Raw genomic sequence first — 21,807 nt, forward strand, 5'->3', positions numbered from 1 at the left:
TGCTAAGTACCGTGCAAAAACAGCGTATTTTTTGGGAAGTGTAGGAGAAGACAGTGTCTGATATGAATTGAATAGAGAGTGATGCACTTGTTTCATGTTGTCTAGGCGTCACTGAACGCTAAATGTATTTAAAGTATTATTAAGCATAAAATACATACCATGACATATCGATCAATTCAATAAAATCTTCATGCTTTGCTAGTTTTGTGTTCTTGAAATTTGTGGTGAAAAATGGTTTTACCGTCATGCTATCCTCATACACAGTTGTGTTCACAAAAGTTAGAAGTGATAGCCAATTTCTATACAAAATGACCAAATATGTCAAGATCATACCCTGGAACAGATGGGTACAGACAATCGTACAGAACATGTTAAAAATAAACAATATAAACAAGGTGTAGTTAAAATGAGTCGAAGTAAGCAAAATGAGTAGAAATGGTAAATTTTGCATACAGCCAAATTTACTCATTATTTGTTTCCGCTCGATAATTAGCGTTAGCGTTGTAAATAACATTCAATATCTCAGCTTCTACCCTTTCAGCAATATGTTCTGGGAATTTTGACAACTTGCATGCCACCAGCTTCCCAAATACCGAGTGCTTCTCATTTGAAGCATTTTCAATATACTTTTCCAACAGCGCCGACATTTTATCATCGACGTCATCGGCTTTTCTTTTTCTCGATGATGTTGGAGTTCGCGAAGGTGTGCCTTCTGATTCTTCATCAAGGTGTTCTTCGACCAAGTTGTGGAAATCAGTTTGCTGACTTGAGCTTGGCCCATCATAGTTACTCGTAGTCCTGTAAACAATAAAGCACTTCGTTAATATTTTATACGATATATGGGTTCAAAATAATAACGAATTGGAGTTATGCAATACGCTCCAATAGCAAAAAGTATTAAAAAAAAAAATAAGTCTGATAATATGCTAATATAAACGCATCCCCCGGCCGTCGCCTATCTGTGTTGTCTTTGCGCTAGGCAATACTTCTATTAGGTAGTACACGTTCATTTCTCGAGTAGTAGGGGGCCGTCCATATACCACGTGGACAGAAAGACCTCTATTTTAACCCCCTCCCTTATCCCCATGGACAAGCGTGGACTTTTCTCAAACCTTCTCCCCCTCCCCTAATGTTCACGTAGACTCTTCAAAAATCAAGACAGCAGTCTAGGACTGTGCCACCTACGAATTTGTGCGATTTGCTTAATGCTAATGCCAACTCGATGAAATGCGCGGTCCCTTCAATCTAGCATACTATGATCTCTCTCTAAGTTGATACCTTCCTTACTCGATCTTCCCTAACTCGATGCATTTTGAATTTTCCACACACCTGCACCTCTCTAACTCGATATTTTTCCAAAGAGTCTCAAAACATATTCAAATTTTGATAAAATCTAAAGTTTAAGCAATTTTGGTTACGTTTTGGTTTTGGTTGAATGCAATGCAACTTTTAGAGTTAATAGAAAAATAGTAAAAATTAGTGTTTTCAACACCTTGAAAAAATATTACGTTTTAGAATTTTGTGACATTTACCTTTAATTTACTTTAAAATAATTATTTTGATTATATTTTGTCAAAATATGAAAATTGAACATTTTGAAAAGTTAGTGTTCAGTAACTCGATATCTCACTAACTCGATGGTCTCTTCAATATCGAGTAAGGGAGAGTTCACTGTATTAACTGTAACGAATTTCTATGTTATTGAACCCCATATTCAGATTTCAACCTGCCCGACATGACATTTACTGAATTTCACACGCAGAGGTGTTATCCCTCTCTTGCTTTACACAACGCGGGAATCGAACCCGTCACCCTCAGCATGCTACGGATATGTGGACCCATATTTGTCTTATGTGCAAAAACAATCGGGAAATTCGCGTCCAAAGTTCAAAAAAGGGATTTGCTTCCATTGTGAAGTATGTGTGCCAGATCGTTTAGTAAAAATAAATTGAGCCCTAAATTCCACTTTTAAGGCGATAATTAACGTCCATTGGTTTTCTCCTGGAATGTTACATTTATGCGTCCATTTTTCAAGGTGTGACAAGGTGGCATAGTATTTTTTCGACAATTTTCAGAACAAACAACCTATTTTCATTTGCCTATCTGAAAGTACAGTAGAATACAAGACTTTTGGTCGGAAAACATCAAAACTGCTAAAAAGTCACATGGAACAATTATGCGTACACCGGCAGCATAGGTACTATCACAGCTAAGGTTGTTGTCTTCGATTGGTATTTGACTAATATTTCCTCAATAGAACTTTTTGCATCTTGGAAGTGTCGTCAGTTGTGTTGTCAACATAGACTATATGGTGTATGTTATTTACAAGAAGTACTTATACGTCATAAACTTACGTGAGTTACGTAATGACATATTTGGTAAGACCCATACCTGACTATGAAGTTTCAAGTTAGAACAATACTTCGGGAGGGAAATTGAACAATTTAAGCCTACTTGGGCACAATATGATATGCAGTGTTAAAGCGGAGAACATACCCTAATCCGTCTGGATATTGGTCCTTGTACAGATGACATTTGCAGAAATGGGTTCAGCCTTGACAAAAAGCTGTCAAGCAGCTCCAACTAAATTCCTCTAAAAATCATCAATAATTTTTATAAGAATGATCTTTATTGGGCTTTATCTTTAGTTCACATTTAAATCTTTTTTTTCTTTTTGAAAGGTGACTAGCCGCACGCTGAATAACGTGGTACCCTCTAAACTAGGCCTTGGATAGGAAAGAATACGTAATTCTTCTGAAGCAGTTCACCAGACGTACACGGATGATATGGCACCCAAGAAGACACTGTTGCGAACTGACTCGGAAGGTTACGGTAGAAGGTGGGAAAATTTGGTACCATTAGTGTACCAGTTTCCGCTCATATAAGACAAGTTTTGCAGTAAAATATTAATTATCAAAAAATTGTAAAGTCAATTTGTAATGTTTTTGTATTACAAGGTAGTTCAACATGTTTGTAATTAGATGCAAGTTAAAGCTGATTCATAAATTTACAAAAAACAATTGATTTTCTTGCATCTAGTGTAAGACCAAAATGTTCCTAATTCCGCTCACGATAAAAATAATGGCATCATGAAAGTGGGACTTCTCGGAAAAAGTGTATTATTTTTCATATTGTATCTTTTTGCAAGGAGTTCTTCAGTTCAGCGGGAATGTGCAGCTATAATTAAGTGCGCTGTGTACAAATACCAGCAAATTTGAAAATTTTTACTTGACTTTATGCGTGAGCGGAAACTGGAACACATAAAACCAGCTACCGCTCATTTGTAACCCAATATCCGCCCAAAATTTGCCAATCTTTTATTTTTAAAATTTATATTATTTATTTATCTATACGCAAAACAACTTCAAATGGGAACTATTGACGTTGTCAAATAGTATTCGTGTTAAAAATAATGTATTTATGTATGTTAATATGATTTCTACAATTGTGAGCGGAAATTGGTGCATGAGCGGAAACTGGTGCGTTGATGGCATTTGTCGTATGGTCCATTTTGTCTGTTAAGTTCTTCTATAGTTAGTAGCTACTAGTCGCGTATTTTAAAACAGCAAGTGATCTTGTGATTATTACTTTAATCAAAGCTGGGCAGTGTATATGAAATTCATTGTGCTTGTCCTTATCGAAGTTTCGTCCAAAATGTCAGGAATGATGCGTTACGATTGTGCGATATTGATTGTCTAATTGCTTCAGAAGTCTAGTACCGTAAGGTCGCCATTCAACGCTCATGCACCATTTGCCGCTCATTTTGACCTAAAATTATTATATCTTCAAAACCACACCATCTTTTGGAACAAAATAAAATGGATTATATTTTTGTATGAGGAAATATTACGTGCAAATGGAAATTGTCATAGTTTACTTCAAACAATTTCCACGAAATATTATGTCTTTATGCATACTGCATCAAATATACCATTTTCCAAAATTTGATTGTGGGAAATTAGAAAACATTTCTTCAATGTTGTTACCTGTTGATTCACCGCATTATATACTAAAGATTACAACATACTATCAGGCGTAACATATTTCTTACATAAGCAATGTTTAGACTCTGACATACACCATAACCGGTAAATGGGGTCATGGAATTGCTCCACTGTCATACATGCATTCCAGTCAAAATATCAAATCTATATAGTTTAGTATTGTTTCCTACAATAACAACTGTTTTACCTTGCTTTTTAAGCAAATTGTGGATTCTTATGTTTAAAGCCCATTTTTTGACAAAAGAAAACGTCCAGGAAAGTCGTTAGATGAGCGGTGAATGGCGGCCTTACGGTACAAGAGTTTTATGTTTGTTGAGTTTTTCATAGCTGGTCATTGTACGCCCTCGTTTGTATTTACTCTAAAAATATATACCGTAACATCACCCAATTCCACTTTTTTACCTGTTCCTAATTCCGTTCACCCCATGCAAAACAAATGGCATGAACGGAATTAGGAACCAAAAAAGAGTGATTGGAATTGGGTGATGTTACGGTATATATATAATCTTTTTGTCCATAAAGTCAGGCGTCGTCCAATGCGTCATTGGTGTAGATAATGGGTCGTGTCTTGTTTTGAAAAATATCACATTTATGTGTTCAGTCGGTTTCTTGTCTGTTTTACTTCTAACTTGTTTTGTGTTATGAGTAGCATTCTTTAGTCATTCGGTTTGATTAATTTGTAATTTACAGCACAGTTTTGTAGCTTTTATATCAGGTCTGTCAAATATTTATGTTGGTTGAATTATTCATTGCTAGTCAGTGCATTTATGTGCCATTTAATGTTTTGTCCTTATGAAAGTAGTCAGATTTCAACCAAAATGTCAAGTCAAGACTCATTGACGTCAGCATTGTGTCTTTTGATTGATGATGCGTTGGCTTCGGAACTTAACTATGAACCTTTCCTTTCCTTTCATTACATTACAGTCCACTATTAATTTATCAATAATTTGAAAATTGAATATTGAATAAATGTTCGACTATAGATTATAACAAGTCTTAGTCAAGTCTAGTCAAGTCAAAAGTCACTTAAGTTATACTTAATCAATTTATAAAAAAATATTAATTATTAAACATTCTCAAAATTTGAATAGGTAGAACTAGTGTTGGTCCAAAAGTAGTTTTATACGCCCGATTCTCTTTCTGAACGGGTCGCTTCCTCGCTACAACTCTGTCAACCTTGAACCAATTGACTTGAATTTCTGCACACGGACAGACACTCGGTATATCTAATCGTTTATAGCAAACCAATTTTATTGATTAAAATTTGACTGAGCTACAGCGAAAAAACGACCCGTACTAAAAAGAAACGGTTGTAATATGGAAAGGAAAGAGTTAAGCCCTACTGAGCCCTGGCGGAACCTCAAGTTCATAAAGTATATCTGATAAGCATGCCGAGACATATCACCATACTTTGTTTGCTATGCAACCGACTCGTGATGAATCGTCAGAGGTGTTCTAAAGTGGTGTTAAGGTGATAAGTCCACTAACGAATATTATGTTGTCAAAATGTAGTCAAACACTTCACTTTAGTATCGTCAACCCCCATCATCAGGCCAGGGCCCATCATCAGGCCAGGGCCCATCATCAGGCCAGGGATCTTTAGTTCACATTTAAATCATAAACAATTTTTTTTGTGGTACCCCTAATATGTGGAAGCCTTGGATCATATCCAGAATGGGCCGTCCATAAACTACGTAGACTCGAAGGGGGGGAGGGGGGTCTGGCCAAAGTCTACGGTCCATACAAATTTTAAAATTTTTGTATGGACGAAAGTCTACGAGGGGGGAGGGGGGTCTTGAATGGCCAAAAATGAGTCTACGTAGTTTATGAACAGCCCCATGGGGGAAACGTGTGTATCATCGAAGCCAATCCTTGCATTTTAGAGAGCAAAAATTAGAATAACCAAACCACCACTAGTGATTGATAAATCGATTAAATTTTCAGCTCGTGGCTCATGAAAAATTTCTGATTATTCACTAGAATCATTCAACATTGGGATAATACCAAGTTACATTCCCAATGTAATTTTTGATGAAATTTAAATGCCTTTCCTGGACAACTTTTTCTAATACTGTGTTCATACTGCAACTGAATAACATGTTATTCAAAGTATTACTATGAATAACACCTTCAAGATAGTTTCATTTTCATTTTGCAGCATTTGGTGGGGCAATGAGAGCGCAAGTCAGTCCAAATCCGATAACAGGAGGGGTAATGGCTGAATAACCTTTGCTGGTCGCACAAACGCCATTCGATAGGTAGATGATTGTTGGGTGAGGGACTAGGGTTTTGGAACAGACTTGATGATGTTATTGCTATCCGACTATGAAATTTACTGAAATTCATTGCAAATTTCGGCTACAAAGAGCACCGATATCTATTTTTACTAGTTATTGGAATAAGAAAAACTTGTTTTTGAAACCATCCACGGACTGAAAATCTAATAAAAATTGATTGTTATGAAAATTGCTTATTATGCTGGACGTAATTGATGGACGTTCCCTGCTCAGGCATGGCATTCGTTGCATGTGACAGATTAATGTGGTATTCTCACAGCGGCTGTTCAGAATGGTTCCACGGACTTGGACAAAGAATCATTAAATTATTGTACCGTAGTTGTGTAGTAGGATGTGTAGCTCAAGCTCAAAGACGCAGCGGCATGATCGCGAATTAATGATTTTTTATCCCGTCTTCAAGGGATCCCTACAAGCTCAACCCTTCACTCTGGCACTTTAAAGAAGAGGTGCTCCTTTAGTTACGTAAGTATTTAGGGGAAAAACCTAATTAGGATATTAGCGACGTTCAAAGATTTATGTTATTCTTACAAGAAGATATTCTATTAGAAAACGAGTAGTTTTGAACATTGTCTTGCGTAATTAGAAGAAGATCTCATTTCAGGATTGATGAGGTTGTTGAAATATTCCGTAACTTGTCCTTAAATGTTGTCAAAAAATACGCGAGTGCTTCATCAATGTATAGATTTAACGATCATTTGAATAGCTAAGCTGGGGGTGAGCTACATTATAAGTTTGATTCTACAATAGAATGACGTTACGTAATCTTTCAACAACCCTTGACTAGTTCTCCCAAGAATTCTGCCTCGACCAAGTTGGCAGAACGCTGCCCTAACCCTCTCTGAACCATAGGGCAGGGATAAATAACACCTTCAAGATAGTGAGATGATATTGGCTTGATGACGTTTTTCGTGGCGGTAATTTGAATAACATGTTATTCAGTTTGTAGTCTGAACAAAATATAACAAACTTAGGTAATTCCAGACACATAATTGAAGAAATGTTTGAATATTTTCAGGGTTGTTACGAGAAACCTGAAACATTTTTCGCGCCAAATCCGCGCCGATCAAAATCAAATTCGCGCCAAATCCGCGCCAATAAAAATCAGAATTGCGTCAAATCCGCGCCAACCACAACTGGTTTTTTTTGTCAAATTTTCGAAAGACAGTGTGAACCCGATTTTATCAGTCCTTTTTCCGAATGCATGTTTAATTTCCCGAAAGATTTAAACAACTTTTCAAACTTATTATCATTTTATGGTAAATCAAATAACAGTAATTTGAAGATATGCATAAAAGACTTGGCAAAAATTTGATTGTAGAATGATGGCAGCCAAATGTTTGTTGCGAAAAAGGGGGATACAAAATCAGTATTTTAAAAAGCGCAAAACAGATTTAGATCTTAGAACCCTGTTATTTTTGTCATTTTAATATCACAAAAATTAGAAATTGATGTTATTATAATTGTGCACAACTAAATCTTCAAATTAAAAAGCAGTATGTATTAGACGATTACTCTGTGTCGTTGAGTTAAATAATCCCTCAAATGCAACATGAAATAATTTTTTTTCTTATTCTGATGCATTTACTTTACACCTAGAATATTTCCGTAGGCCTCTTTGGTCTCTTTAGCGTTTATGATTCCATGGACTCATGGAAATAATACTCTACTCAAACCATATTTTTAGCTAAATACGGAATATTTATTATATATTTTTAGCCGATACGGTAAGATCAGATTACATGAACCAGGGAGTCTGAAGGACTATTTCCTTTTATCTTTCACATAAAGCTGATACATGTACTTTATTTTTTACGTTATCCGCCCCCACTCACCTTAAAAAATCTGAAAATATTTGTGTAGAAAGAAAATGTTGATAATTGATGAGTTTAAATTTTTCAAGTGTTTTTATTTCTTTCAATTTTTCAATAGTTTTCGGTTATTTTTCATTCCTTAAAGTTTTTCATCCGCCCCCTCGTATACCCGATAGGGGCTACCTAACATAAAAGAAAAATAATATTTGTATCGGCTCAATGGAAATGATTATGTTACCATTTCTCAAAAAATATCCGGTGTGGCCAAGTTTATGCCTGCCAAGTTTTTCAAGGAACTTGAGAAGATTAAATTCTTTTATGTTCCAACGATCCATGAATTTTGAGGTATCGCCCGATTGTTTTATTGGTGTTAATTGGCCAAATTATCTGAAAATTTGCTAAATCATATTATAAACTTTAATATAGAATGTTTTGTGGAAACATTTGAGCTCATTTGGAAGAATCCCAGAAGGAACTCATAAAAGGAACTCAGATGAATTCTAGAAAGAATGTCTAGAGAAGTCCCTGGAGGAATTCCAGAAAAAAAACAAAATGAACTACTAGAGGAGTCCCAGAAGGAGCTCCAGGAAGAATCTCAGAGGGAACTTTTAAAGGGAACTTTTAGAAGAAACTCCTGGAGGAACTGGAAAGGAATTCCTGAAGAAATCCCAGAAGGAATTCTTGAAGGAATCCCGCAATGAATTCTTGGAGGAATTGCAGAAGAAACTCGCAGAGAAACTCCTTTAGGAACCGTAGGAATAATTTCTGGAACATCTTGTGTGAGATTTTTTTGTTCAACTTCTAGAAAAATTTCGTAAGCATCTTCCAAAAGAAATCTTGGAGAAACTTCTCCAAGATTTGCTGGAGGATCTTTGAAGAAAAAATCTGGTGAAACTTCCGCAAGAATTTCTCAAGCAACTTCTTTAACAAATCCGTTAATATTGGAAAAATATTTTTAAACACGTTGCAAATCAAATCCGCGCGAGGGACCAATTCTCCCATCTAATCCGCGCCAAATCCGCAAAAACCGCGAAATTCGCGAAATCCGCGCTATGGACTTCTGCACGAATGTATGCCAGCCTACTTGCTCTCAACGAAAATTTGACTGACGTTTACCGCGGTCCGTGTTTTCAAATTTTCTGTGGGAGTGAGCAGTCTATAAGTCTATTGTAACAACCCTGTATTTTTTTCTAAATAAAACTAAGAAGACGGTCTTGCAGGAATCACTGGAATAATTACAGAAAAAACTCATGTGCCACAAAAGTGGAAATATTTATGCCTTCTTGTTGATATGATTTTTAGTTAAAATAGTCCAAGCATGGTGCTACGCAAGGCCATTAGAAAACGAAGATTTTGAGGTTCTGAATGTCACTGAAATGTACAGTGATTACACAATTATGGGTCACACACAATTATGGGTCAATTGCACTAGAAAAGCATGGTAAATTGACTTTCCCATAATTGTGTGATGACTGTAGTGTTCGGAGAGCAGATATAGATACAACAGTTATCACACAATTGGGAAAGTCAATTTACCATGCTTTTCTAATGCAATTGACCCATCATTGTGTGTGACCCATAATTGTGTAACGACTGTATAGTACCGGCACAGCCACCGTACTAAGCGTTTGTACTGCTCCATGTTCATGAAATGTCCGAATACGCACTATGCATTTTATTCTCCATTCCGTATTTTACTTTGAAAACACTGTGTTCATTATATGACGTACGATATCATAATATGCCAAACAATGAACGCGCGGGTCTTCAGCAAGTGAAGTTCGTTTTTCCCAACTGCGAGAATGCGTGTAAATTAGACAGCAATTTTTTACTTAATTCGTTAACCTAATTTGGATAATATACAGAAAAATACAAAAAAAAACAACAAACATTTCAAAATTTTGGATTGGTATTTTATTTGAAATTTCTGAGATATTTCAGTAGTAAAATTATAGCTTATTGTTTCTCATAAACAATCAATCCAAGATTTTTTGATAAATTGTGTGTATATTTCGGCAAATCTGTTTGACTTTCATTGGAAATTTTTCAAAAGAGTTTACAAGATTGCTTTGATATCAGTAACAAATGTTACTTATGTCGTTTTCATTTTTGAGCTCAAGTGCCACACAGTTACACCGGGAAGAAAGCGAGTGTAGATCGACCGTTTGAATATAAACATCAGAGCAAATATCTACACTCGCTTTCTTCCCGGTGTAACGGTGTAGCACTCGAGCTCAAAAACGAAAACGACATTAGTTGCGCAGTTTATGCTGTTCAGTGAATTCCCTTAATATAATGTATCTAAACTGCCTGTAATCGCATATCAGTCCCATATAAAAAAGTAGACATTGAGAAAATCGCCTTCAAAGTTTGAAACTCTACTTACTATGTAAATGTTTAAAAATTAAACTCAAACAATCAGTACATGTAAGATAAAGAAGTCAACCACAATGAAGATGGAATATTATAAAGTATTACAGAAAAATAGGGCGATCTCGAAATAACATCCTTATCTTGGTTTCTGGTCGGTTAAATTTTATTGTGAGACTGATATACGGTTACTTTGCATAATAGGACAAACTGGCCTGATGTCTTTTTCACATTTCTGTGATCAAAGTGTGAAACATTATCAAGTAATATGAAAATATACGCATATTGATGGTCAAAACCGTTGTTAACTCAAAACCGACGAAAATCCATATGGGACTGATATGCGATCACAGGCAGTAAAAATCGTGTGGTATAATTGTCAATTGAACTCAGACGAAAAATGAATTCCCATTCATGTGAGATATGATTTATTTCAAAATACGGACTCGCAGAACTCCTTAAGTGTCGTCATATGGTCAAAATCAAACTAAGAGCACTTACTTTCTCTTGGCGACGTGTTCCTTCAAGAATGCCATGTGCTCCATAAATTCCCATGAATCGTCTGCGTCATTCGCCTCTGCTCCTGATCGATGATTGAGATCTGCTATTTTCAACTCTTTCACGTACCGATCCCTTAAAGATCTCCAGCGCGTTGTTAACGATTTTGCTAAAAATATATACATATATATATTAAAAAATATTTCTAGGAAAATGAGAATCAAGCATATAAAAATCAAACAAATTGCATAGTTAGTGATAAAACCGTAAGGCATTTGGTAATCTGTGACACGCTGTTTCTGAGATAATGAATAACAGTTTCATACAAGAACAGGTAATTAATTTCTGTATTTCACATATACAGTACCCAGGGGCAAGTGGGTAAATAATAGTAGTTTACGGAACAAGTTGCAGAATGATGATTTTTACAGCACGAGTCGTAAATTTGTCCTACGAGGCTTGCCGAGTAGGATAATTACGACGAGTGCTGTAAAAATCGAGTTCTGCAACGAGTTACGTACAACATTTTTTGCAATTTTACTGAAGACCACTTGGGGGTATCAGAAATAATATCGGAATGCATTCACCATTATATTACAATTTCTGAAAAATTGTTGTGTTATGATTCATTACGCAACTCAAAACAGTTGCGTAATGAGAAAGCGTTGCGTAATGAATCATTACAGCACTGGTTTCAGTTTCGTAATGACTATTCCCGCACTGCATACTTCAGTGCAGGAAAGTACGCCGTTTCATGACAGATTGGCGTGATGAAAAACAGCCTATTACGATGAGAAATTGCAAAAAATCATATTACTCATGTTCGTTGGGTCATAATATATTTATAATTTTGTAAATATAGTAATATGGACAATAATATATTAATAATAGAGTAATATGCACAAGCTATATAAAGAAAAATGGACAAATCAGGCGGAATTTTTCAAAAGGACTTATCTAATTGTTGAGGACTCTCTCTTCTATCGTTTCACATTTTTCGTTTACTACAATATGGTCCAGATGCAAAGGGGTGTAAGTGACATTTTTGTTGAATTTGAGTTAAGCATGTAAAAAAATTGTGGCCCACATAACCGAAGCTGTAAAGGCGCGGATATTCAGCAGGACCATGCTGAGGGTGACGGGTTCGATTCCCGACCGGTCCAGGATATTTTCGTAATGGAAATATTCTTGACTGCCTTGGGCATAGAGTATCTTCGTGCCTGCCACACGAATACACAATGAAAAATGATCATTGGTAGAGAAAGCTCTTAGTAAATAACTGTGTAAAAGCTCAAAGAACACCAAGCTGAGAAGCAGGCTTTGACCCAGTGGGGACGTTACGCCAAAAAAAAAAAAGAAGAAATTCAAAAAAATGTTCAGTTTTTTAGCTTTTCAGATCTTTTTATTTTATTTTTACGTCGAAAAGAAAAATTACAATAAATCGGAGAAAATTGGGTTTAAAATGAAGTCCCATATATTTTGTATGGAGTGAAAAATTTACGAAAAACTTTGAATGTCGGAAGGGGTTGTCACTTACACCCCTCGCTCATTTCTTTCAGCATAGCTCAAGAGACTATCTCGCACAATGTATGATCTCGTCCAATAAGTCATTGGTAGCCAAGTTGGTTGCTCGTTGTTTCTAAGTACGTATAAACTAAAGCCCTAGAACGGTTTGCTCTTTCTCTCAAAGGTGTTTACATTCATGTGTTCAGGAATAACCAACGGCTTTTATGCCGTTTTCAATGTTTATGCGAGCAATGTCTTAAACTAGAAGTACATCCAAAGAACATAATGGAAAGGAGAGAGGAGAGTATCACAATGTTAGGTTCATTTGAAAAGTACCACAAGAAATAGCTTAAATAATCCAATAATCTTACCATCCATTCCGAGTTCTGATGCAAGCTGCACCCAAAGCTTGTTTCTGTTGTTATTATTTTTGTATGCTCGCAACGTTTTATCGTAGAGAACCTTATGTTCCTTCACGAATGCAATGATTCGTTCGTTGACATTGCTGGTTTCTTCCTCCTGTAAATACACATATATCGTTAGCAAATATGAGCATTTGCCAACATTTGGCTAACATGTACTAATATCCTATACAAATTGCATAATACCACGAACGGACACGTGATTCTCGTATTACTGTATCGTTGCTCTTGAAGTAATTTCCATACTGACTAGTGCCTTAATTGAAGACAGGTTTGTAATAACAACTCGTACAGTGAATAGCTAGGTATGCTGATCAAACGGAATCGCTCAAGGAATTTCAGTTCAGTGCAAAGTTATTTCTTGACCGAAATGGTCAAGGAATCTGCAAGGCGGGGTTCATTTGATTTGACATTTCTTCTCAGCTGCGTCCGTACTACCCAATACGAGAATCACATGTCAGCCATAAGTATTGCTGTGTGCAGTTGAGATGCAAATCTCAAATGTGGCAAGATTCTCCAATATGCAATGCGATATCAGTGAGAGATTTTTCTTACTAGGTCTGCCGTGATTTTTACGATAGTTGCTAGGTTGTCCTTGGTTTCACTATGTTACCGCTGTTATCGCGTTTGAAGCGCATTTAGATTTCTCAAACGCACACAGCAATATATTGGGAGATGGGGAGAGCCAAGTCCTTGGCCTGATGATGAAGGTCAACGGTATACTATGAACGAATCTGACTTTGAACTCCGAACTCCTACTCTGAACTCCGACTCCGAATCTGAATTCCGAATTCCGACTCCAAACTCCGACTCCGAAATCCGATTCCGACACCGAACCACGATTCCAACTTCAACTCCGGCTATGAGTTCCGACTCCGAACTGTGACTCCGACTTCGACTCTAAACTCCGACTTCGACTCCAAATTCTGACTCTGAACTCCGATTCCCACTCTGACTCCAACTCTGAACTACAACTCCGTATTCGACTCTGACTTTGAACTCCGAACTCTGGCTCCAAACTCCCACTCTGAATTCCGACTCTGAATTCCGACTCCAAATTCCGACTTCAAACTCTGACTTCGAACTCCAAACTCCAACTCCGACCCCGACTATGAATTCCGACTCCGAACTCCGACTCCAAACTCCGAATCCGAACATACCCCAAGCAGCACAGTTTGTTGCAACTCAAGAATAAAATTATCTCTTGAAACTAATCAGAGTTATCAATTGGTGAAAATATGACTTACAATTGCACTGAATAGCAACGCAAAAAGCGCAAGAGGCGGAGTCTGTTTGCAACATATTTAAAGTAATATCGAAATTGCTTATTTGTTGCAAAATACTTAAAAGAAAAAAAATGAAAACAAAAACATGAACAAGAATCGAACTTCCGACCTTAAGATCACCAATCTTCACCTCTATTCACTACTCCACCAGCTCTTCGAACAATTGCTTCGCCAATGCACTATAAAAGCGACCACATGGCCCATTGATCAAAGCTTGTTGCTTATAACTTGACTGCACCCTTCGGAATACAGGTTCATTCCCGGTGAAATTAGGCCACGCCTGAAATAATCTAAACTTTTCGCAAAAAACTTCCGCGCAACACTTGAGAAACACCTTTTAAACAAACAAACTGTTGCTAGACCATGTTTTCTTTGTTAGATGATACATAAGGTGCAACTCAACCATATTGCAACTGGATTGAAACAAACAAACTTCTAGCTGTCATACACGAAGTTTAGTGCAACTTTCACGCAACTGAGATGAATCTTCTATGGGAACGAAAATTGAATGCAAGTTGCGGATGCTTTAAATGAAAGTAATGTGAAACATAACATTAAAACCAGCATTTTGGGAGAAGTTTCAAGAGTTCGTTTGAAATGTTGCTGAAAACATCTTGATAAATTTGACTTTATTGCATTGGACATTTGCAGCAAATCTTGTCATTTCAAATATGTTGAACGTCAAACAAGGAGTAAAATGCATGTTCATTGGAACGGCAATGAAACTTTATGAGCCTTGATATTGATATGGAACCGAACTAGAACCAGATAAGTTACAGATGCTCTTATTGATACGCGATTGAAACCATTTTTGAAAAGCATTTCTTTGGAAGATGTTTCGTGTGCTACTTGGGACAACTCCGATTCCGACTCCAAACTCCGACTTCGACTCTAAACTCCGATTCAGAATTCCGATTTTTATGAAATTTTGACCAGAGGTAGAGGTCATGATATGATATATATGTATCATATTAGAGTGGTTCAAAAAATCGTTTTTGCTCCACACCGCTCATTCGATTCTACATCAAATTCTGAGTGTCCTCCCAAAATTTGAGCTCATTTGGATAAAAACTGAGACTGCACAAGCCCTTTAAAGTTTATATGGGAATTACTATGGGAGAAGCAACCAATTCGTTCAATCGGTCATAGTGTTTGCCCATGTGCTCTTGGAGATTAGAACTACGTTGATACTGAGAGATACAATAATCATCTACAACTTTGCCGAAGGCCGTTTTTACATCGGATGCCCCAGTAATTAGTTATTAAGTTTTGAATGAGCTGTAAAACTTTGGCTATAATTATTGGGCTGCTCTGCAGGCATCACTGGATATATGCAGTAAAACATAGTAGCCATGATTTGTGCGTGCTATCTTTCGCGCCTGGTGCAGCAATGTTGCCTGTTCAGAAGTTAAATGAGCACTGCTGAAGAATTTGTGACTGGATATAAATCAATAACTAATTACTGAGGCGTCAGATTTGAAAACGGTCTTCGGCAAAGTTGTAGCTGATGAATGTATCTCACAGTATCAACGTAGCTCTAACCCCCAAGAGCACATGGGCAAATACTATGACCGATTGAACGAATTGGTTGCTTTTCTCATAGTTATTCCCATATAAACTTGAAAGGGCTTGTGCAGTCTCAGTTTTCATCCAAATGAGCTCAAATATTGGGAGGACACTCAGAATTTGATCTAGAATCGAATGAGCGATGTGGAGCAAAAACGATTTTTTGAACCACTCTAGTATCATATGGTCGGGGTTCTGCTAAACCGCACCAAACGCCATTTTGTTCAAAAATGAGTTATTTACACTAGGGGATTCAGATTATCATAACCTATCTACATTTAAGATATTGAATAATTTGAACCATCCCTCGTTGAGTAAATTCATTTTTTTCTCTAGCAGGATATGTAAAACTGAAATTGTATCCAACCAGAGCGAACCATAAACCTTAGCTTGTCATTAGAGGTTATTTAGTATTCTGATTAAAGACGGCATTTTTTTTTTTAATTCTTCTTTAAATATTGCTAAGTGGTCATTCCGGACAACATACAGTAACAACACCATAGGATTTTAGTATGTCATGTAAGTTAACGGCTTTGTAAAATACAGTATTGTTTCGGTGGTGATGATCTAATATCATTGAAATTTTGTTCAGCCACACCGCACCAAGTACCATTTAAATAAAAATCGTGTTTTTGAATGAAGAAAAGATATCAACATTCACAAGATGCTTACCTTCGCTTTATATATAATATGTTGATGGGTCCATGCAGGAGCCGTGATGAAATAACAAGACATTTGAATTTGATGTTGTCTGAATAATTTGGAAGCACTTGGTGCGCTTTAGCTGTTCAGAAAATGACGTTTTCACCTGTTTTCATCATCAAGCCTCCTAGATCAGATCGCGCACAGCTTGTTTCGAGTTATTCGCTCTCGATGCAACAGTTCTAAATGACCGAGAGGTAGCACGCCTTATCACCACTCGAGGGACACGAGTTCGAATCCCGATTAATATTTTTTACGTTGTACCTAACAGTGAGTCATATAGAATCAATCAACTTTCAGCTTTTATGACTATTTTTGAACAATAAAGCACAAGCAGTTTCATGTACAACAGGAATGATGAAACGCATACCATTCTTGGTATCCACTTCACATAAAATTTAATAATCGTGAACTTGTTCAGCCAAAGTGTATCAAATGCGAGTAACTTGGTGCGCTCTGGCAGAACAAATTCATGGTTTTCTTCAATCGTCACATTATTTAACTACGTCATTATTGTCTTTTTCGAATCTTTGAATTGGTTCAATAACTCTTCTGTTGAAATAGATAATCCATCAAGAGAAAGTCGGTAGATTACGTTAGAATATGAATTGGCTTGTACCAATTCATACCACTACATTGTGGCCAGTTCTATGGAAAATTACAAATCTTTTCCGTTCACAGTGCATAAACATTTGAGACAAGCATTCCAACATGCATGGCGATGATATGAACCCTTTTTATTTCTTTCTTTCTCCTGTGTTCCTGGAAATCATGAAACACATTCAGCCATACCGAACTGAAAACCATTTTCTTCCATTTTTGTTCAGCCAGAGTGAACTGAGTACCTCTTGATTTGAAATCAAATCTAATTAAATGGAAAATATTTGATGATTTTTTTGAATATTCTATCTTGAGTTACTTATTGGACCCTATAAGTCATTTGTGAACGGTGAAATTTTCAAAATAGTCATTTGCGATTTACTCGCGTATGAGTGAACTTTAAAGTTAAATATCTCAAAATAATGCTTTTGGCACTTGGTGCGGTTTAGCAGAACCTCGACCATATATGATCAAAATTAAAATTCAAAAAAATCATAGTGGGCTATTTTTCCGGCACGTTCTGCGATACTGTCCTACCCCAAAAAGCTTGACGTAATTTGTACATAATCCTTAAAACTTATTTATTGTCTAGCAACGACTCGTAACTAACAGCTTACCTACTGTTACATCGAATGAATTTGAAATTATATTTTCAAATTGATGACTTTCTAAGGAAATATTGTGACTGCTCGTTAATTTTTCGTCCATATCACTAAAACGGTAAAAGTCTCCAATTTGGAGTCAAAGAACGAATGAAAGAGCATTATGAATATAAAATAAAAACATTTTGTTCAAGAAAATCTATGATACAGACGGTACTTTTATCAGCATTTTAAAAAGTTTATTCAACACCGTGAACATTTTTACACTTATTTTTTTTCTCAATGTATTTTTATTGGATTGCTCTTTGTTCTACGATGCTTGCTTTAGGAGTTATAATTTTTTAAAGTTTGAAGTATTTTGGAAAATCTCGAAAAATCGTGAAAATTCACCTAGATTTTTCCGAAAAAATAGCCCACTATGATTTTTTTGAATTTTACTTTTGATCATATATCCATGACCTCTACCTCTGGTCAAAATTTCATAAAAATCGGAGACCCTTCGGCCCAAAGTGTTCGTTAATAAAACAAAATCCCCAACTCCGACTCCAGTTCCGGCTCCGACTCCGACTCTGAACATCGAACTCCGACTCCGATTACGACACTGACTTTGAACTCGTAACTGTGGCTAAACTTCGAACTCCGACTCCGACTACAACTCCGGATCCGACTCTGACTTTGAACTCCGAACTCTGGCTCCAAACTCCGACTCTGAATTCCGAGTCCAAATTCTGACTTCGAACTCCAAACACTGACTCTGACCCCCGATTCCGACTCCGATCCCGACTATGAACTCCGCCTCCAATTCCGACTCCAAACTCCGAATCAGAACTTACAACTTTGATTTCGACTCCAAACTCCGACTTCGACTCTAAACTCCGATTCTGCATTGCGACTCCGACTTCGACTCTAAACTCCGATTCTGCATTGCGACTCCGACTTCGACTCCGAACTCCGACTCCAAATTCCGGTTCCGACTCCGACTCTGAACATCGAACTCCGACTCCGATTACGACTTCGAATCCAACTCTGACTTTGAATTCCGAACTGTGGTTCTGAAGTCCGACTCTGAATCCCAACTCCAAACTCCGACTCCGAACTCCGACTCCAAACTTCGACTCCGAACTCACAACTCCGATTCCGGCTGCAAACTCCGACGCCGATTATAAACTCCGACTCTGAATTCCGACTCCGAACTCCGACTAAAAAATCCGACGACTTTCACTCTGAACATCGAACTCCGAACTCTGGCTCTGAACTCCGACTGCAAACTCTGACTTCGAACTCCAACTCCGACATCCGATTCCGACTCCGACCCCGACTATGAACTCCGGCTCCGAACTACGACTCCAAACTCAGACTCCGAACTTACAACTCCGATTCTGACTCCAAACTCCGATTGCGACGAAATCCTACTCTGAATTCCAACTCCGACTTCGAACTCCGACTCCAAACTCACAAGTCCGACTTCAAACTCCGACTCCGAATATAAACTCCGACTCTGAATTCCGACTCCGACTTCAACTCTGACTCCGAACTCCGACTAAAAAATCCGACTACGACTCCGACTATGAACATCGAACTCAGACTCAGCACTCCGTATCCGACTCTGACTTTGAACTCCGAACTCTGGCTCTGAACTTCGACTTCAAACTCTGACTTAGAACTTCAAGTCCAAACTCCAACTCCGACCTCGACTTCGAACTCCGGCTCCGAACTACGACTCTAAACTCCGACTCCGATTCTGACTCCAAACTTCGATTCCGACAAACTCCGACTCTGAATTCCAACTCCGAGCTCCGACTCCAAATTCCGGCCCCAACTCCGACTCTGAACATAGAACTCCGACTAAGACTCCGAATCCGACTCTGACTTTGAACTCCGAACTCTGGCTTTGAACTCTATACTCCAACTCCGACATCCGATTCCGATTCCAACCCCGATTCCGATTTGAACATCGAATTCCGACTTCAAATTCAAACTCCGACTCCAAACTCTGACCTCCGATTCCAACTATAAACTCCGGCTCCGAACTCCGACCTCCGATTCCGACTCCTACTATGAACTCCGGCTCCGAACTCCGACTCCGACTATGAACTCAGACTTTGAATTCTGACTGACTTCAACTCCAACTCCGATTTGAACATAGAACTCCGACTACGACTCTGAATCCTACTCTGATTTTGAACTCCGAACTCTGGCTCTGAACTCCGACTCTGAATCCGATTTCGTCTCTGACTCCGATTTTAACTTCGACTCCGAATCCGACTCCGAACTGCGACTTCAATTCCGACTCCGACTATGAACTCCTGCTACAAACTCCGATTCTATTTTCCGACTCCAAATTCTGACTCCAAACTCCGACTCCGAATACCGACTCCAAACTTTGACTCTGAAATCCGATTCAGACTTCGACTATGAACTCAAAGTTCGGCTATGAACTCCGACTCTGATCTTCAAACTCCGACTACGACTCCGACTTTGAATTCGAATCCGATTCCGACTCCGACACTGAACTACGATATTAACTTCGACTCTGAACTCTAACTCCGACTTTGAATCCGACTCCAAATTCCGATTTCATCTCCGGCTCTGAATCCTATTCCAATTCCGACTCCGAATCTGAAATCCGACTCCGACAATGAACATATAACTGTTTAGCCCATTATGTGTGATTACTATTGATTTTACAAATTATTTTTAACAAAATTCCAGCTACACATATGAGCATCATACTGAAAAATAAGTTTAGAATGCTTTCATAAACTTCGTAGACTTAACTGACCACAGTTTATGATCCATACACATTTTAAAAACTTTTATTGTCTAAATGCGGTCTACTTAATTTAACAACCACTATGTTATTAGTTTTTTTTTTTTTTTAAGATTGTACTTACAGTATTTTGGGTTTCACTCTCATCCATTTGGGCGGAGGTACGGTTACTGAATCAACCAGGACACTGAACCTGCAAATAAATGAAATTCTTCAATAGTGTACATAGGTGTACATAATCTGGGTTTTTGAACTGGCTTCCCATTCTTTTTCTTCTCTCTGGCTCTACGTTCACCATGAAACTTAGCGCGCCTCTTCAACTTAGTATGCATTTAGCATTCCATAGTTATTAATTGATACTCTATGTAAGGAGTGTCGGTAAATATTCTTTATCGACCGGACCAGGAATCGAACCCGCCGTCTCAGGATTGCTGATTCAAAGTCTTAATCAATAGTCTAATTGGAGACCCGCTGACTTGGACTTGCCCAAACTGTGAAAACCACATCATTCACCGAAAAAAACGCGAAAATTTCGAAACATACCACAACAGGTAGCGAATTCCGGCGCACAATCCCTTCGGGGAGAATAAATTTTGTTCCCCTTCTCACCAGCAAGAAAATTTCTCTTCGAAGAAATTGTGCGTCGGAATTCGTTACCAGCTGATGAATTCCGGCGCACAATTTCTTCGAAGAGATTTCTTGCTGGTAGGCAATGGGTGAAAATTTCTTCTCTTCAAAGAGATTGTTCGCCGGAATTCGCTAGCAATTTATCAAAAACGCGATGGAAAATACATAAAGCATTCTTCCTAGATAATTAACTATTAGTTAAACATAAAATAAACTAACTTACCTTTACAAAACAGCTGAAAATTACCGTAAAGCTGAAGTTCTCCTGCACACCGAGCTGCTTCTCGCACTGCAAAAAGATAAACAAAACAAATCGTCTACCGCAAAGTCAAGCGCAAGATTTGAAACGAGTCAAATCTTCCGGTTGACTTTGCGGTCGATGTTGCGTTTAGTACAATTTAGTACCAAACCGCAAACTCAATCCGGATGCATTGTGCGTTGATCCATATGATCACGGCCATTTAAAATAGTTGTCAAAAATCCGGATTGCTAACCGGATCCATTGTGCTCCGGCCTGAAGAATAGAAAATTTCCAAATCTTGCGCTTGAGTTTGCGGAAAGCTTGTTTGTTTTGACCGGTTTCTACAGTGTACGGTTGTTAAGTTTAGTGATTTTTGTGCATAATTAGTCCAAATTCACTAAATAAAATACAACCGGATCTGTGGTGAGGTGGTGAGATAAGCATTTTCGTTGGTGGGCAATGCATAATCTCGGCTGCAACAGAAGCGGTGATTAACATCACAGTG

At 37.7% G+C, this 21,807-nt stretch overlaps 1 protein-coding gene across 1 annotated transcript; it reads right to left on the reverse strand.

Annotated features, from left to right (window-relative positions):
- Positions 1 to 90: 90 nt before the first annotated feature.
- Positions 91 to 21,567, reverse strand: LOC5569933. Its single transcript, XM_021839358.1, has 5 exons — positions 21,285 to 21,567; positions 20,559 to 20,627; positions 12,858 to 13,005; positions 10,984 to 11,149; positions 91 to 798 (listed from the first exon to the last, which is right to left on the reverse strand). Exons 2-5 carry the CDS (start codon positions 20,583 to 20,585, stop codon positions 462 to 464), a joined length of 678 nt encoding a protein of 225 aa, XP_021695050.1. The 5' UTR covers positions 20,586 to 20,627; positions 21,285 to 21,567; the 3' UTR covers positions 91 to 461.
- Between the last annotated feature and the right edge of the window lie 240 nt (positions 21,568 to 21,807).

Source organism: Aedes aegypti, chromosome 1 (assembly GCF_002204515.2).
Source record: "Aedes aegypti strain LVP_AGWG chromosome 1, AaegL5.0 Primary Assembly, whole genome shotgun sequence".
Classification (NCBI taxonomy): domain Eukaryota; kingdom Metazoa; phylum Arthropoda; class Insecta; order Diptera; family Culicidae; genus Aedes; species Aedes aegypti.